Raw genomic sequence first — 18,708 nt, forward strand, 5'->3', positions numbered from 1 at the left:
AGAGTGAGACCCTATCTCAAAGAACAAAGATAGTAGCAAACAAAGCACAAGGACCTCAAAGTCATCGAGATGAATATAGTAAAAAAGCTACAGTTTTTGCATGTCAATCATCCCTTAGAATAATTAAAAAATAAAAACTGTGCTTTGCTTTCTTCAAAAGATAGCAAATAAAAAATACTTTAGTCAATTCTTTAGTAAAAGCATAAAAAACATGCAGAAAAATAAAAACAGTAAGTAGAATTTGTTGTACAATGTTTAAGTATGTTATTAATTTTTGTTCTAATTCACATAACATTAATACTAGCAAAAAACAATCTATAAAGATATGCTAAATTTATGCTGTATGTTTTAATTCATTAAACATACTGCTACTATTCTACTTTACAAATACTGTTTCATGATCCATTAAATTTTCAAACTTTAATATTAACAAAATTAAAACATTTTTTATGAATGCACTAAACAACACTTTTATTTCAAAGTAAAAATTATCCAACAAAATATTACATTCATTTTTATGAAGTAGAGTATCTCTTCTTACCAGGATTATGATGCGGTGCAGACTCTCCATTCTGAAATACATCTCCTGCAACATTCATTCTACCGGGATTAAAAGGTCCTACTCCAGCCTTGGTCTGTGAAGTTAGAGATGGGGTGTACGTTTGTATATTCACACCAAAGTTACTGGACTGAAGTCCGTTAGATCCATCTCCCAGGCTGGCGTTGTGCAGTGATGTTACATGAGTAATCATTAGGTTCATGTCTCTCCCGTCAGTATTTTCTAGTTGGCCATCACTCACAGAGCTTACGCCTGTTTCTAAGGTTGTAACATTAGCAATCTGAATTTCAGAGTCTGGTTCTGTGGTAATACCACTATTACCCATTCCTGCATTTACTTTACTTCTTGAAAAAGTGGAGCTAGAAAAATCCACATCATTCGTTCTGTTTTTAGGTTCAGAAGGTCTCCTTTCAATAAAATTTGAGGAATTCTTCTCCTGCCCTTGGTTTGTTTCCATGTCTTCTTCATCATCAATAACAATTGTCTCGCTTACACTGCCCTTTTGTGGAGCCAACTCTTTCGATGAAGGAAGAATTTTAGGATCATTTCCTTGTAGTTCTTCAGTTTTTGAAGATGTAAAGGTTATGGGTCTTTGATCAGCAACCAAAGGTGCAACAGATGGAGGAGGTTGTACAGGTTCAATAAAAACAACATCATCATCGTCTTCTACTGATGAGTTCTGAAACTTACTAGATCTAGACAGATTAGGTGGGCTACTAAATGAATTTCCTACGTTCGTGAGGCTAGTTGCCATGGCTGTACTTCCTAATAAAACAGGAGTTTGATCAGTCAATTCTAATGTTCCCACTGAACTTGTGTCCATGCCAAAGAACCTGTTCAGGGAAATGAAAGAATAAATACATGAGTATGTGCTTTACTTATATTTATTTTCTGCTATAAGACACCTGCAGGGTCTTCTGTGGTTAGTTTACATGTCCATATAGCTACATGCAGGGTAACAAGGAACAGCCAATTTCCAGGTAATTGCACTACACTTCCACTACCGCTTTCTAGAGATACACTATTTACTCCATAGTTTACCCAAAATGTAAATAATTAAGTGTCAACAGAAACTCCAAAACTAACATGACAATATGAAAGCAAGGGGTCGACATCAGCATCTTCCTCTCTATTTCTTTAAAGATGGAATCTTTACCTGGAACTCACTGATCTTTGGACATTCAGAAATCTTTTACCAGTTTTTCACAACCACCCAGTTGAAAAAGGTTGGCAGGTCTTAGGGCTTACAAAGGAAGCTTGGTACTACTGACACCTTGATCTGAACCCAGGCCAGATTTTTCTTTGCCTTATTTTTTTAATTAACATTTATTTTTATTTTTGGGTATGTGTATTGGATGTATGCCACGCATGGTATCAAATAACCTGGAACTGACAGGAGTGACAGGCAGCTGTAAGTTGTTCAACATGAGTGCAAGAAAGCAGTCTCTTTTTTTTTTTTTTTTTTACTATTTATTTTATGTGAGTACACTGTCCTTGTCTCCAGACACACCAAAAGAGGGCATCAGATCTCATTACAGATGGTTGTGAGCCACCATGTGGTTGCTGGGATTTGAACTCAGGACCTCTGGAAGATCAGTTAGTGCTCTTAACCTCTGAGCCATCTCTCCAGACCGCAGTCTTTTTTTTTTTAATTAGATCTTTTTTATTTACATTTCAAATGTTATCCCCTTTCCTGGTTTCCCCTCCAGAGCCCCCCTACCCTATACCCTTCCCCACCCCAGGGCTACCTTGGCAGGACCAAGGGCTTCTCCTCCCATTGATGCCAATAGGAAGCAGTCTTAACCACTGAGTCATCTCTCCAATACTCTTCATCTCAATTTTAAATCTCTCACTTAACAGAGCTCACCAATTTGATGAGATTGACTCGCTAGCAAGTTCCAAAGATCCTGCTGTCTCTACCTTTCCATTGCTATGATGACAGACACACAGCTTCTTATGTGGATGCTGAAACTCAGATCCTCATACTTGCATGCTTGTGCGGCAAACATTTTCTCATCTGAGCCATCACCCCAACCCCTGGTTGTATAAATCTTTAAAACCTGGCTTAAAATCATAAAGTACAAAGAGTGAATAGGATAGGGGACATATATGTAATTATCACTTTAACTAATGAGTGACAGAGGTAGAGGATGTGTTTACTGTTTATCATTTTCCTAATTTTTATATTACATGATTTTCATTTTTTAAGCTGAATTTCATTGGTGGGGAGGGGGACCCTTGACTTTTATGTTTGAGATAGGACCTTGTAGTTTGAGGTTATCCTGGTTTATAAGGCTAGTTCCATTATGGCTAAGGCTATGTAGAGAATCTCTGTCTCAAAAATACAATCACTCAATCAATAATATTGAGAGATAAGAATAGAAAAATATGTGTAATTGATGGTCACAAACTTTATTCCAAAACACAATTAAAAAGTATAAATTGAATAAACATTAACTGATGAAGAAATCAAAAGATTTATAATGAGAGGTGAATATAATAAGAGTGTTCAGCAGTGCTAATAGCTTTACAGTGGAAATACATTGACTATTCACAGATTAACTTGAACATTCCCACTAATTGAGAATTCATAAATCATTCCATGACTTTGTGAATGGAAGATCTTTGTTCTAAATTTTATTCTACCGCTTTGGTGTCAGAATAAGCAAAGCTATATACCAGGAGACTTCAGTTTTAGTGACTCATGTCTATCTTCCCATTAATTTAAATTTCTTGTTAAAGACAATTTAGGTTTAAAAGATATATGAATGTTTTATTACTCTTTGAACCATAAGCAGGAGGTAATTTAATTATAGGTAATTTACTATCATTCATATTTAGCTAACAACTGTCTATAACTTGCTTAACTGTATGAAATCCAAGTTCAAGCCCAGCAATAGCATCGCAGAGATGCTGTCTCAAAATAAAAGCAAATTATAATTACATTCTCAATTGTAAGCCTACCAGAGTGAAAGCCTGTCTCAAATTTTAAAAAAGAAGAACAGGAACACTTTCCCCTTTAGAACTTATCTAAAAATTTTATAAGTACCATAAAGGAATCATAGGAGGCTAAGATAAAATTCTACAACAAAAGAGTACCAGCTAGTATGTTTGCTGTACCTACCATAGTTCTTAATTACTATAATCAATTTAAGATTGATAATTCCTAATAAAACAGAAAATGAGTTGGAAAATATTAATGTATCAAAACAAAATATCAAATAGAATATACTTAAAACATCATTAAAGAATGACAAAAAAATAATATTTTATTATCACAGTACAGCACTATTCTGGAAATAATATCCATCAATACAAGTATCAGACGTAAGAGAGTTTGTTTAGCATTCAGGAAACTCCAGGCTCTATCCTCAGCACCACAAAAACCAGGTTCACTGTCACATGCCTGTGACCCAAGCACTGTAGAGCAGAGGTGGGGCTCCAAGGTCATCTTGGCTATGCACTGAGTTTGAGGCCAGCCTGGAGTATATGAATGAACTAGAACAAACAAGAAGAAAAAAAGAAAAATTCTCTCAAATCAATAAAGAACAAAAAAAGGCATACTAGGTCTAAATTCATAATGGAAGAAAATAATAAAAGAAGTACTGTAGAAATAAATAGAAATTAACATAAGTACTTTTTAAGAGGGAGAAAGGCCTCAAATTACTAAATTAGGGAATAAAAATGAGGGTGTCACTACTAATTTTACAGAAATAGAATTTTTAAAGAACAAAACAAGCAATTTATCATATGCCAAACTGAATAACAAAGATAAAAGAAAAAAAAAAACTTAAAATTCAGACAAAGGAAGAAAATGAAATCTGAGTAGACCTAAAAGAGGCAAAGTTGATTAAGTCAGTAATCAGAAACAGCTCAACAAAAAAATAAATTGGGGAAGAGAGCCTGAAGAGATGGCTCAGCAATTAAAAGTACTGACTGCTCTTCCAGAGATCCTGGGTTCTATTCTCAGCAACCACATTCATAAAGGGATCTAATGCCCTCTTCTGGTCTGGTGTGTCTGAAGACAACTACAGTATACTCACATACATAAAAATAACTAAATATATCTTAAATAAATAAACTAGAACAGATAGCTTTACTTATAAATTCTATCAACATTTCAAAATATCAATAACCCTTAAACCTTTCCTAAAAGATAATGAAAATGGACCTAGGCAGTGTTGGCATAAGCCTTAATCCCAGCAGGGACAGGCATATTTCAGTTCTTAGCAGGCCTGGTCTACAGAACAAGTTCCAGGAAGCAAGGTCTACACAGAGAACCAAAACCCTGTCTCAAAAAAAACAACGATGATGGTGCTGGTGATGATAAAGAGCAAGAACAAAAAGAAAACAACATTCCCAAACTCCCTTTTTGAATCTAGAATTCCCCGGATATATAATTATGGCCAACCATCACGGGTGACTTGTAGTTACTCTGTAACTACAGCACTGAGAGGATGAGTAGAAAGAATCTCAGTGACTGATCTGGTCTGCCTATCAAATTCCAGAGTAGTCAGGACTACAGAGACCATTTCAAAAAACAAACATACAAACAACAACAAAAAGATGGATCCAGAGGCTGGAGATGGCTCAGTGGTTAAGAGCACTGACTGCTCTTCCAGAGGTCTTGAGTTCAAATCCAGAAGCAACTACATGGTGGCTCACAACCATCTATAACTGGATCTGATGCCCTCTTTTGGTATGTCTGAAGACAGCTACTGTGTGTGTGTGTGTGTGTGTGTGTGTGTGTGTGTCTGCGTATTCTTTTTGAAAAAAAGACAGATCGCACGCATGTCTGCATATTCTTTTTGAAGAAAAGACAGATTGCACGCATGTCTGCGTATTCTTTTTGAAAAAAAGACAGATCCAAAAGTACTTAACAGAGAAGTGAATAGGTAAATGAATAAAGAATATGAATATGATATGCAAAGAATATTCCAGCATAGGAAAATGGATGAACTAGAGTAAATCATTATAGCTAATGGTTATAGGATTTTTGATCACACTGTGCACCTCAAGACTGTGTTGTTTACTGGAAAAACCTGTTTCTGGTTGTGGTGTGGCTCAGCCTTAGCACACACCTTAAAATTCTCTGGCTTGAATACAGACCTGCCATTAAGTACACAGTTTCAATCCCAAACAATGAAAGTAAAGTTAGTTTGTAGAAGAAAGCAATCATATTTCAAAGTGATTTCTACTTGAGTGGTAGATAAAGTTACAAATCAGAGAAACATTTGGTAGACTGGGATCTTCCCAACTCTCTTGAACAGAGAGAGGAAAGGGAAGCTCCTTTAAGAGCAGTGCAGAGGGAGGACAGTTGTACAGAGACAGAGTGCATCAACAGAGAACAAGCTAGGACGTGAAGACAGAATGAGAAGCCAGAAGATTAGAACATATTAACAAAGTTAGTATGAAGCCAAGCAGAGAAATTCAGGAAAAGCCAAGAAAGAGAAGCTAGATTGAGTCAATTGGCTTAGAAAAGAGTTATGCCCAAACAGCTGAGTTGAACCAGCAAGCCAGAGTTCAGAAAGTTAGAAAGGGTGAGCTTATTCCACAGAAATTCTCAGAAGCTGAAAACATTCTATACCTACATTAGATCATACAGAGGCTAGAAGCTTCCAAGACTAGACCCAGGTTAGCAGACAGAGGCAGTTGCTTCCAAGAAGACAATTACTGCAAGAGAATAAAAGTTACTTTTACAGCCAGTCCTGTGCTTTTTTTTCATATATGGAAACAAAAAACAGAAAGATGATCTGAAAAGGGAAAAAAAACTCAAAAAACTGGTCCTTCATTTATACCATATGCAATATATAAATAAATCTCAAAAGAAGCAAGAACTAAATAGAAGTAACTAAAAAACTTGAAAAATTTTCATCCCACTGGATTTGTCATTCTAGATGACACCAAACAGGTAAGAAAAAAAATACTAAACTGTTCAAGATTCACAATATTTGTGCAAAGAATATTAACAAGGAAATGAAGACAATGCAGAGAAAATACCTCCAAATCAAAAATCAACAAGGAAAGGTAGGTAAATAGGTGTAGGAAGGTAAATGAGTGGAACAATGCCCAACACAATTTTTTTTAATAAACAGTATAGATGTAGGGAGCCGTTTGTGCCGCACCCAAACATGGCGCCGGCTTCCCGCCGAGAACTCAGCAAACAGAGCTGTTGCCCAGCCAAGAGACTTAATGCGCATGCACCACATAAGTCACAGCCCACTCTTGGGGCACGTGATTGAGCTACAGGAGGATGCACCAATCAGGTAGCAACACGAGTCTCCTAGATATATATAGCAGTGCATTTCTCCCCCACGTGAGGAGGAGAGGAAGACAGTGGAGAGATTGCGGGAGACCCCACGTGGAGGGATGGCGGAGAGGCACCACGTGGAGAGGGACCCGATAAGAGAGATTGTGGGAGATCCCGCGTGGACAGAGACTGGGTGGGGGACTGCGCGTGAGAGGTCACCTAGACAGTAGAACTCGGTAGGGAGTCCCCAGCCCAGAGAGAAGTTTCCTGCTCAAGAAGCCCCCTGCTCAAAGTGCTGTTCAATAAAGGTTATCCGCAGAAGAATCTGTTTGTTGCACGCCTGTTCCTAGCGGCGGGAAGCGTGGGCGCGTGACAATACTTAAATAAAACACTTTGCCAGAAGACACACAAATGACCCATAACCAAATCAAAAGATGGTCCATTATCAGTCATTAGGCAAATGTATATGAAACCAAGAAATCTCAACTTGCTGGCGGCCTATCTGTAGTCTCAGAGCTCTGGAGACTAAGTGAGAACTTCAGGCCAGCCTGAACTACATTGTGATGTCTCAAAAAACTATCCACAGGGACCAGCAAGATGGCACTTGCTAGTGCTTGGTGACAAGCCTGACCACCTAAAATTAGTCCCTGAAAAACACAAGTTAGAAGGAGAGAGTCATATCCATTACAAGTCAGTTGTCATTTCTTTGAAAAACTACCATTAAGTAAAAATACAAGCTTTCTATTCTACTCAGAGTATATCTTTCAAAATATTCTGTAATATTTACCACATATTAAAATATATGTAACTTTTTTAATTACTGAAAAGAATGAAAAAATCAAATCTCCTTAGCTCTGTTGGAAATGTAAAATAATGTAGCTATTAAAATTTTTTTTACCAAAGGAAAAAAAGATATATAGCTCAGTTGGTAAGGTCCTGACATAGTATAGATAAAACCCTGAATCTAATCCCTGCATTAACCTGGTATGTGGTATCTCACACCTATAATTAACCCTTAGGCAGCAGAAGCCACAAGGTAAGAAGCTTCAGTACTCTTGGAGGCAGAGACAAGAGGATTCCTGAGTTCAAAGCCAGACTGGTATACAAAGCAAGTTCTAGGACCATCAGGGCTATATAGAGAAACCCAGTCTTGAGAGGAAAAAAAAAGATCAAGGTATGAAGAATCTTCAGTGACTTTTTAAAAATTGTATTATGATAGGTGTGCACATGCATTGTGTGTATGTTTATGTATGTATGTATGTATATATATATGTATGTATATAAGCACACACGGCACACATACATACATGTAAGCAAAACATAAAATAAAAATACTTAAAATTTTTTAATAATTATTTTTTAAATGTCACAAATTTTTAAAGGAAAAATGAAAGAAAACTAACTATATAGGGAAACAGAATGACCACTTAGGGGGAAAAAAAAACAATACATTAAAATTTCTCTAATATTCCTACTGAAAAATCAGTACAAAAAACCTGTAATCAAATGTAGAGGAGGGGAGGGCTTCCCCTAACACCAGCAAGATCCCTTCTGACTCACTCGATCCTGATGCCATCTATCTAGAGACATCAGATCCACAGGTTGAGGACTCACGTATCTTCCATTTCAAATTGCAAGCCAAAGGTTGTTTTACCACATTTCTCATTATCAACTCTACTAGGAGTCCTCAAGATCTTCTAGTTAGGTCCAAACTTTACTAAAACTATCCATAAAACTCAATTTGGGATTTACACTTTACAGTTTACTTTGTATAAATAATATTTTAAAGACTATAGAGGAGATCTGGAAAACAAAAAGAGCAAAAGAACCCCATGTTCCTTCTAGGGTGCCATCCTCCAGGGCTCTCGAAAAGTTCATCTACCCAAAAGCTTCCTTTTAGTTTTTTACAGAAGCTTGTGAACATGATGATAAAGTTAACTGTTACTCTCTCCCTTCCTCAGTTTGGAACTGAAAAATCCCAACCCTCTTATACCCTAGTCTTTCCAATTACCAGTCCCTTGCCCTACCAATATTCTAAAACCGTCCGGACTGCCAGCCAACAGAAAAATCTCCTTAGCAAAGATATTATTGAAACTCACAAATGATTCAGGAACAACATGTCAGAAAATAGGGACAAAAAGTGCTTTACAAAAAAAAAAAAAAGTGCTTTACATAAACAGTTGAAAATAAGCACCAAGGGCCCAGCAGTTATGAAAACTGGGCTGCTCTTCCACAGGATCTAGATTCTATTACCAGCACCCACAAGGGTAACATACACATCTGTAACTCTCTAGCCCCAGAAAATCAGACACCCTCTTCAGGCCTCCATGGACACCAGACATAAACAAAGTATACAAATATGCAGACAAAATACCCATACACACAAAATAATAAAACAGTAATTTTTAAAACTTCTTTTAAAAGCTACCAAGAAGAATAAAAGAACTACTTGTATTGAGTAAATACAAATTTAGATAGATTCTAAAGAACACCTATCTTCTTATACGGACAAAGATAAAAAGGCTTAATTAATACTTTTATATTACACAATGTATGGTCCTCTGAAAGAGCAGGAAGAGTACTTAACCACTATGTCATCTCTCCACCCCATGATACTGCCTTTTTGGTTTTAACTTTTTTATTTTAACACTACATATCCTCGGCTAGCCTGAAACTCACATATGGAAAGCTGGCATTGAATTCACAGACCCCACCACCTGCCTCTGCCTCCGAGTACTGGATTAAAGGTGACACCACCACATCCAGCTAATACCTCTTATAAAGACCTAACACTAAATTTTAAGCAACCACCACCTACCAAAAAAAAACAGTGAAAAGAAAACTGCCTCAAAAACTATGATAAAAAAACATTTGGGAAGACACCCAACATCAACCTTTGACCTACACACACACACACACACACACACACACACACACACACACAACCAAATGTGCATGTACATCCATATAACACACACACAATTATAGCCACAAAGAAAGGTTTATTCTTAGCCAAAAGTAGAAGTTATTTTTTCTAATTTTTAATGGACTGTTAGGAACTTAAAATAGAAAAATCCTAGTCAGGCAAGCTAACAAACTGCTGCAATCCCAGTACTTAGAAGAAAGGCTGAGGCCAATATGGACATAATGATACCCTGTATCCTAGTCAGTCTCAGCTACCAATGTGACACAGTCTAAAGTAATCTAAGGCAGAGTCACAGCTGAGTAACTGTTCAAATCAATTTGGTCCATGCTATGTCTTGTCCTGACTGATGAATGTGATGAAAGGGCCCAGCCTAAGAAAGGCAGCAGCACATCATCTCTGGGTCAGTTGAGCCTGGGCTGTGTAAGAAAACTAAATGGCTGGACAGTGGTGGTGCACCCCTTTAATCCTAGCACTCTAGAGGCAGAGGCAGGTAAATCTCTGTAAGTTCAAGGCATTGTGAATTCAGTGACAGTCAAAGCTACACACAGAAACCCTGTCTTGAAAAAACAAAAAAGAAAAAAAAGCTAGAGAAACATGAGCATTTGAGCAAGCCAGAGATTGAGCAAAGGAAGAGTGTTTCTCCGTGGTTTCTGCTTCCAGTGCCCCAACTTCCCTCAAAGATGAGATATATCCTTAAAATTTTAAGCCAAAGGAATCCTTTCTTCTTCAAAATTGCTCTTGGTAAGAGTTTTAACACAGCAACAACAACAAAAAGGCAAAATGGAACTGAATCTGGTATTAGGAGTGAGGCTGTAGCTACAATGAACCTGACCATAAAGCTATTTATGCTTTTAGACTACTTAGAGAATTATGGAGACTTTTCAAATTTGGAAAACATTGTTGGAAAGCCATTTCAAACCAATACTTAATAAGTAGGCTATAAAAGAAGCTTGGAAGATAAAAATACTGACACTTGGCTTGTCTGAAGTTTCAGAGGAAAGCAAAGACTCTTAACAGAATTGTTTGTGTGCTGTATTTTGAGTTATCATTCTTTGGTCCCTGATCAGCTAGGACTGAATAATCATTAATAATGAGTAAGAGGTCAATATCACTAAGGTGAAATCTTCAAGGCAGCTATTTCTCCAGTGTCAGCATACAGAGGAATCTGGGGTGTGGACTCAACAGGACACCAAGGAACTTAAAGGGTCTGCAACTCCTTGAGAAGAACAAAATTATCAACTAACCACCACAGTTCCCAGGACTAAAACACCAACCAGTGAGTTTACATGAAGAGACCTATGGCCCCAGGTGCATATATGCAGCAGAGGATAGCATTTTCTGGCATCAATAGGAGGAGAGGCCTTAGTTCCAGTGAAGGCTCATTTTCCCAGTGTATGGGAATCCCAATGTGCTGAGGTGGCAGAGGGTGGTTGAAAGAGGGAGCACCTTCATGGAGGGAAGGGGAATGGGACTGAGGGAAATAGATAACATCTGAAATGTAAATGCAGAGAATATCCTATTAAAAATGTAAATAAAAAAAATCACACCACCTTGTACTGGTTCTGAAGGCATAAAAGTTGCAGGATTGAGAGGTTCATGGAAAGTGGCTGAGGCCTGGCACTATATGGCAGAGTTAGTCAATAAAAGAGGCCAGGAGAAGCTATCAGTGAAAGTGCAGTCACAGTTGCAGTGGAGAACAGCAAGTGCAAACCTGAGCTGGCCTGACCCTAAAAAACAAGCTATTTGTGCTATGGATGATAAAGAGGTAAGCTGTCAAGCCCTTTGGAGCCCAGGTGATTGAGTCTTAGATGCCAAACACTGAGCTTCAGAATTTGGGTTTGTGGATTTTGGGTTTGTTTTGATCCGAGTATAAACATGCCTAATTCTTCCCACTAAGAATGAATATTACTGGATTTTAATTTTATAGAGTCCACAGTTAAGAGACTTTGGACTTTTTTTTTAAGAGATTAACTTTTCAAGTATTGGAAATTTTTAAAGTCTGTGACTTTGAAAGTTGGACTACATTTTATATTAACGAGATCTTAGAAGCAAGGGAAGAGTGATAGGTTTGTGTGTCAAGAGGACAAAGAATGGAGTAGCCTAGTTAGTTTCAGTTGTCCATGTGACACAGCCTGGAGTCATCTAAGTATCAAATGAAGAGCTGCCCAGATCAGATTGTGCTGTGCCATGTCTGTAAGGAACTGTCTTGACTTATGTTTGATGTGGGAGGGCCCAGCCGACTCTAGGCAACACCATCTCTGAGCAGGGAGTCCTAGGCTGTATAAAACTAGCTGAATAGGGCAAGTGCATAGCCTTTAATAGCACTCTGAACCAAAAGCAGAAGCAGGCAGACCTCTATGAGTTTGAGTGCAACATGGTCTACATAAGAAGTTCCAAGCCAGGAAAGTTATATACTGAAATTCTATCAAAAAAAAAAAAGAGCAAGAGAGAGGAAAAGAGGGGGAAGAGGAGAAAAATAATCCAGCAGGCAACATTCCTTCTTGGTTCCTGTTTGAGTTCCTGCCCTAACTTCCCTTAATGATAAACTGTGACCTAGAAGTGTAAAACAAATAAACCCTTTCCTCCTCTAAGTTGTTTTTTGATCTGTATTTTATCACAGCAAGAGAAGTTAAAACAATGTGTCTGAAAAAATAATAAAATAAAATAACAAATAAACCATAAATCATACCAGATGATCAAGTATTTATGGTACCTAATCAATTTTCTAATGCTAAGATGGATTTTTTTATTGTAAACAAAAATTTTATTCTGCAGTTTTAAAAATATTGCTAAGTATTTTAACTAATTTTTAACCTAATATGCTTTTTTAAACGATTTATTTTTGTGTGCATTAGTGTTTTTATGGCATATATGTCTGTGTGAGTATGCCAGATCCTCTAGAAGAGGAGTTACAGATAGTTGTGAGCTATCATGTGGGTGCTGGGAATTGAACCCAGATCCTCTTGAAAAATGGTCAGTGCTCTTAATCACTGAGCCACCTGTCCAGTCCCTACACTGATATGGTTTTAAACAAAATAAAAGGTGTGTTATAATCACCCTTTAAGATGAACTGCTAAAATGAAGATGCTCTTGTTATTTCTATGTTAAAAAAAAAAACTTAAAATGTCAATTATTTCAAAACTAAAATACCCAACCATGTACTACAAATGGTCTAGATTTTATTTTTTTAATGCACTGTAACTGTAGCTCTGAACCTCATACTTCAAATTTACTCATTTACCCAACAACAAGCTTTTTCACTAGCAACTTTATGAGTTACATGTATTAGAATCTGATCTACACAGCTTTTGGATTTGAGTATGTTCAAATCTAAAATAGGTGTTCTATAATGTTAGTAATAGAAAAAAAAAATCAATCAAGTAAAATTCAAATAAAAACTTACAAGCATGGAGTCCAAGTAATCTAGTTCCTAATGAGAAGTGTTCCAAAATGACAGTCTGTCTGTCTCTCTCTCAAGGTATCAAGATACCACTGTAGTGGATCACACATATAATCCCAGCAGGATAAGAAATGATTAGTTTGGCTGGATAGCTAGCTCAGTGGTTGAGAGCACTGGCTGCTCTTCCAGAGGTCCTGAGTTCAAATCCCAGCAACCACATGGTGGTGGCTCACATCCATCTGTAATGGGATCTGATGCCCTTTTCTGGTGTCTGAAGACAGCTGCAGTGTACTTATATAGAATAAATAAATCTTCAAAAAAAAAAAATGATTAGTTTGAACTTTCCTTACAGTCCCTAAAGACACACAGAAGTGAATATTCTTAAGACTTCTTACAGTAAGTGCCACTTATGACAGTAAACTATGTGTCAATGGTATCAGTGAGATGAGGACAGATATCAAAGCATAAAGAGATAAATTAAAGCTATACCACATTTTTGACAACCAAGTTATAGTATGTCATATTTTCTATCACAGTAATATCAGAGCATAAGAGCCAAAGATTCATTTTGTCACAATAGCATTGTTTGTATACTCCTGTACCTCAAATAAGCAAAAAAGAACAAACAACTACAAAATAAATCCAATTATACAAATCTATGGTCTGACAAACTCAAACTCGTATCCATGCAAGCTGGAAATGTAATGTCAGCTTCTGTGGACCACCAAAGTGACTAACAAGGAAATGACAGTCAGGCCATGTCCAGTGACACGTATCTATAAGCCTAGCACTAAGACTGAGTCAGGAGAACTGCTGCAAAGTCTAGGCCTGCCTGAACAACATTAAGATTTACTTAAACACACACACACACACTCACACTCACACACACACACACACACACACACCCCTCTACCTCAATACTGTCTCAAAGTACAAACATACAAAAACCACAACTACAAAACAGAGAAGAAGGCTGGAGAGATGGCTCAGCCTTTAAAGGCTAGACTCAAAATCAAAAATATAAGAAAAGGGGGAGGAGGGAAGTTAATCATTCATGACAATATAAACAACATCCACATGAAAGGTTCTGAAATGTACTATCTGAATGACTTAATTCCTAATAGGACTTCATACTCTTTATAGGTTGATATTCCAGTTAAGAATGGAAGTGGACACCTGCAATCCCAGCACTTGGAAGGCTGAGGCAAGTGTATCTGAGTTTGGGGCTAGCTTGGTCTACAAAGTGAGTTCCAGAACTATATGGTAAAACATCATCTCAAACAATAATAAAGTTCCTTCAAATTTGCAGACTAATCTGAACATATACTGCAAAAGAAAAAATATACTGATACAAACAGCCTCTACAAGGTTTGAAATAAGGTAGTAAAAATCTAAATAAAGCAGTTCATGGTGGCACATGCCTATAACCCCACCAACTAAAAAAAAAAAAAAAAAAAAAAAAAGGCAAAAAGAATAGCCCAGCAACCATGTGATTACTAGGAATTGAACTCAGGACCTCTGGAAGAGCAGTATCTTTCTATACCTATTTCCTCCTCTGCAAGTTTAGAATAAAAACAGTATGGGGGGGGGGGCTGGGGGCTGGAGAGATGGCTCAGAGGTTAAGAGGTCTGCTCTTCTAGAGGTCCTGAGTTCAATTCCCAGCAACCACATGGTGATTCACAATCATCTGTAATGAGATCTGATGCCCTCTTCTGGTGTGTCAGCAACAGGATACTCATATACATATAATAAATCTTTATTTAAAAAAAAAAAAAAAAAAAAAAAAAACCCAGTATTCAGAAGGGAAAATATCAGCTGTACTACCAAGTGCTCCTGTGGATTAAATTATTTAATACAAGTTTAAAACATTTAACATTGGGTTGAAGAGATGGCTCAGCAATTAAAAAGCACTTGTTCTTATGAGGTTCAGTTTTCAATAAACACATAGTGGCACACATCCAGTCCCCTTTTCTGACATCCTTGGCCACCAAGTACGTGTATGTCACACATACATTCAGGCAGGTAAAACAACCATACACATTAAAAATATACCCAAAGAACCATAAGCATCTATTACTTTAAAAATGTACAAATAACAAAAGGAACCATACTGGGCTCAAGAGTAATATTTGGGACGAGAAATGTAGCACAGTTGGTTAAGTACACAAACACATCTTGCACTCACACACTATATAAACTTTTAGAACTTTATAAAAAGTGTGACTTTAACGAAGACTGGTCAACACCAAAGATGAAAGACTAAGTAGAGGACTGCACAGGTCTGAACAGCATCTACTTGGGGAGATGAAACAACAGATGAAAAGAACAGATATTGTGTCCTTTCTTAACCAAAGACATGAAAAGACCAAGAAACGCATCCAACTTAATGGTCAAATTCTGTCATTCAGATCAGACATTAAAAGTTAAGCAGCTCTCCCTAGTTGTCCAATCTGAGGTCCATTAACCATTATGACACGAAAAATGTCAAAAATGGTTGCCTGTACTTCAAACCAAATAACATCAATTCCCACTCTGTAACTCTAGAGGGCACCAGAAATATGCCCTCCTTCACAACACCCCTCCTCCCCCGGTAACGTGAGCAGCTGCAGAAGCCCGTCGTCTGGTTGCTGAGGTTGGTATTGCAGTAGCAAAAGCGATGTCTGCAGCGGTGGAAACAGCAGCGCCCACTCCCAGTTGCCTCACCAGGCATCACTCTATAGCTTCTCCCCAGCAGATGCCACACAAGAGAAGGTTCCTACCCTTATGAACAACCAGGAGACTCAAGTCCCACAGCTGAACCCCTATAACCGACGATGTCCTCTGTAATAAGCAACAAAGTCTAGCAAAGGACTCACAATGGTGTTTTCCTCACTTTCTGCCAAAGATGCACCAGATATTGTTGAGCGAAATTTCTGGTCCTGGGATAAAAGAGGAGAGGAAGAGAAAAGAGGGGAGGGAGAGAAAAGAGGAGAGGGAGAAAAAAAGAGGAGAGGGAGAGAGAGAAATGATGAACACCCAATCTGGTAGAAGCACCAAGCCTATTTCACCAGAAGGAGGCAGAGAAGGGACTAAGAGGTCAAGGAGGTTCGGCCCTTCTATTATTACCCCAAAGCCCACCCAAAAGGGCCCACTCCTACCCAAGTGGAGTGAATTGTGGCGAAAACCTATGTGAAAGCCACAATCTGCAGGGAAAGGGACCTGAGGACATCAAGCCTGCTACGGGGTAGGGAGGGGGAAGGGCAAACATTGCCCCGACGCCAGCAAGGGACTTGCACTCCCTGGTAAATCTTACCACCACCGTCATTCCAGTGAAACTCAGCACCGATGTACAGGTAAGAAATAGTTTATGTCAACGATGGGCTAATATTGCCCATATTTGCCCCCAAGGAGTTGCCCTGGGCCCGAGGCTTGCCCCCCCTGCAGTCCGAGACCGGCAGCGCTGCCTCCCCGTCCGCCATTAGAGACCCAGCCAAACAATACGTGAGGAGCAAGAGCCGCGCAGCACAGCGCCGGGGAGGAGACCAGCGCGGAAGACCCGGCAATACTCAAAAGGCGCCCCTCGCCAACGAAAACTTGGGGTCTCAGTCGGGCAGGCGGCCTGGGAGTGCGGCCCCCAGGCGGGAGGGCCAAAGGGCCCCTCCCCGGCCGGCCCGCCCGCAGCACAGAAAGGAAAACACCCCGCGACCTCCGGCCGCCGCCGCCCGCACCCCGAGGCCCCCGCGCCCCCCGCCAGCCTCACCCAGATCGCCCCGCCGCGCCCGCGATTCCTCACCCCTCCGGCCGCACGCGAAGCCGCCCTGGGCATGAGCGCGGCCCCCAGCGCACCCCCAGGCCCCGACGCAGCAGCGGCGACGCCGGCCGCCGCGGGCTGCTAAGCCCGGCTCGGTGGGAGGCTCCCGACACTGCCCTCACCCATCTCCGCCTCCCCAGTCGCCCCCGCCTCCGCCTCCTCCTCCCGAGGCTGCGCTGCTCCCAGCCACCCCCACTCTCCGCGGCCCTCGGCAGGAAAGACAGCGGGGAGAAGCCTCACCCGGTTCTGGCTGCAGCTCCGCGGAACGAACCTCCCCTCCCCCGGCCCACCCCCCTTCGGCGACACGCACAACTCCGCTCGGTCCAGTCCCGGCTTTAGCGCTGGTGAGGAGGAGGCAGAGGAGGCGGCGGCGCGGCGGAGCCCCGGGAGGCCCCGCCCTCCGCGCGCTCATTGGCTGCCGGCGAGGGCGGTCCGAAATGCCTGCAGCAGATTCTATTGGCCCCGTCGGCCTTCTTTCAAGACTCTCCTCGGTGAGATAGTCACAGCGGCTGTCCGTCAGACGTGGACCACGCCCTCAGGCCTGCCGCTCCCCCCACCCCCGCCAGCCCCGGGCTGGGCAGGCCCTCCCTCCCTCCGTGCCCCCGCCCCGCCCCGCCCCGCCCCCACTCTCGGGGTCCGCCGGGGTCAGGAGCCCGAGTGGCGCTGCCCGCAGCAAGGCGCGCGCTACGGCCTGTGGGCGGCCGGTCCTCGTCGAGGCTTCTCGCCGGCCTGGGGTCCCGACACCGGGCCTCGGCCTCCAGACGGTCGCCGCGACCCTCTGCGACTCTGCCCGAGGAGAGACGCGGCCTCCATGTCCCGGCGGCCTCCCTGTCCAGGCCCCGGAGGCTGGCGAGCCCGGCAGTGCCTGCGGCGGACCGAGGGGCGAGCCCGGCTGCGGCCGCAAAGGGACTGGTGCGCTGGCGGCCGTGCAGGCGCTTGCACCTTCCCTGGCCCGTGGGAAGGCTGTCCCACCTCCGCCATGGCTGCGGCGGGAGGAGACGTCGGCCTCCATTTTGTGGGATCTGTTGGGAGAACTTGGGACCCGTCAGAACCGAACCCGTGGGGACGAGACACTTGGCCCGGATCGCGCTCCACCCTAGGCCTTGCCCTCGGCCGCTAAGGGCGTGCGCGCCTACATTGCGGCGGGGCCACACGACGGTGCGGACCCCACGCTCTGCCGCCTGGCAACATGGAGCCTCGGGCTCCCTTAGCGGGCTCGCGGCCCTGGGACCTAGACCGTCTGGGCTCGGCCGTCGGTGCCTGGCCGAGCACGCGCTCCCGGGCCTGTCTGGCGCCTGTCCTGCACGCTGACGGGGCCTTAGGCCACCGCTTGCCATTCGCTTCAGTCCTGGCCCCGTGGGCAGTGACCCTCGCACGGGAGCCCCGCCGGGCGCACTCGGAGCCGAGCCGCTGGAGGGCGGCACCAGGGTCTTTTGTTCCTCGTCTACAACTACATCTTTGACCGACTTGGTACTAGATTGCCAGGACTCCCTGTAACCTAAGAAACGGACCTCGCCCTGGTGGTTGTTAGCGGGATTACAACCGATGTTGGTTCCTTTCCAGCCAAATGGATTAATTAAAAATTAGACCTCTGAATTTCCGAATTGACAGTACCGCCTATTAATGAGTCATATGACGTTACATTTTAAAGCTCTTAAGGATGATAATGAACATGAAATTTTTAATAAAGTGAATTATTGATTAAAGTCTCAGACTAATGTGTAAACTGCAGTGAATACCATTTACAAAGGATAACCTGATAGAAACATTCATTTTTCAATAA

The 18,708-nt window shown here is 41.4% G+C and overlaps 1 protein-coding gene across 4 annotated transcripts in view; it reads right to left on the reverse strand.

Moving 5' to 3' along the window:
* Positions 1-17,192, reverse strand: part of ZMYM2 (zinc finger MYM-type containing 2) — a 66,366-nt gene extending 49,174 nt beyond the window's left edge. For 2 of the 4 annotated variants that reach the window (XM_080926162.1, XM_080926165.1), the window contains exons 1-2: positions 6,151-6,195; positions 542-1,392 (exon numbers count right to left, since the gene is read on the reverse strand). In XM_080926162.1, the coding sequence (XP_080782288.1) occupies positions 542-1,392; positions 6,151-6,152 (853 nt within the window). In that variant the 5' untranslated portion in view covers positions 6,153-6,195. Of the gene's footprint in view, positions 1-541; positions 1,393-6,150; positions 6,196-15,990; positions 16,054-16,907; positions 16,994-17,165 lie in introns of those variants that run through there. The other 2 variants (XM_080926163.1, XM_080926164.1) reach the window with 2 other exon arrangements.
* Between the last annotated feature and the right edge of the window lie 1,516 nt (positions 17,193-18,708).

Source organism: Micromys minutus (genome assembly GCF_963924665.1).
Source record: "Micromys minutus genome assembly, chromosome: 12".
Classification (NCBI taxonomy): Eukaryota; Metazoa; Chordata; class Mammalia; order Rodentia; family Muridae; genus Micromys; species Micromys minutus.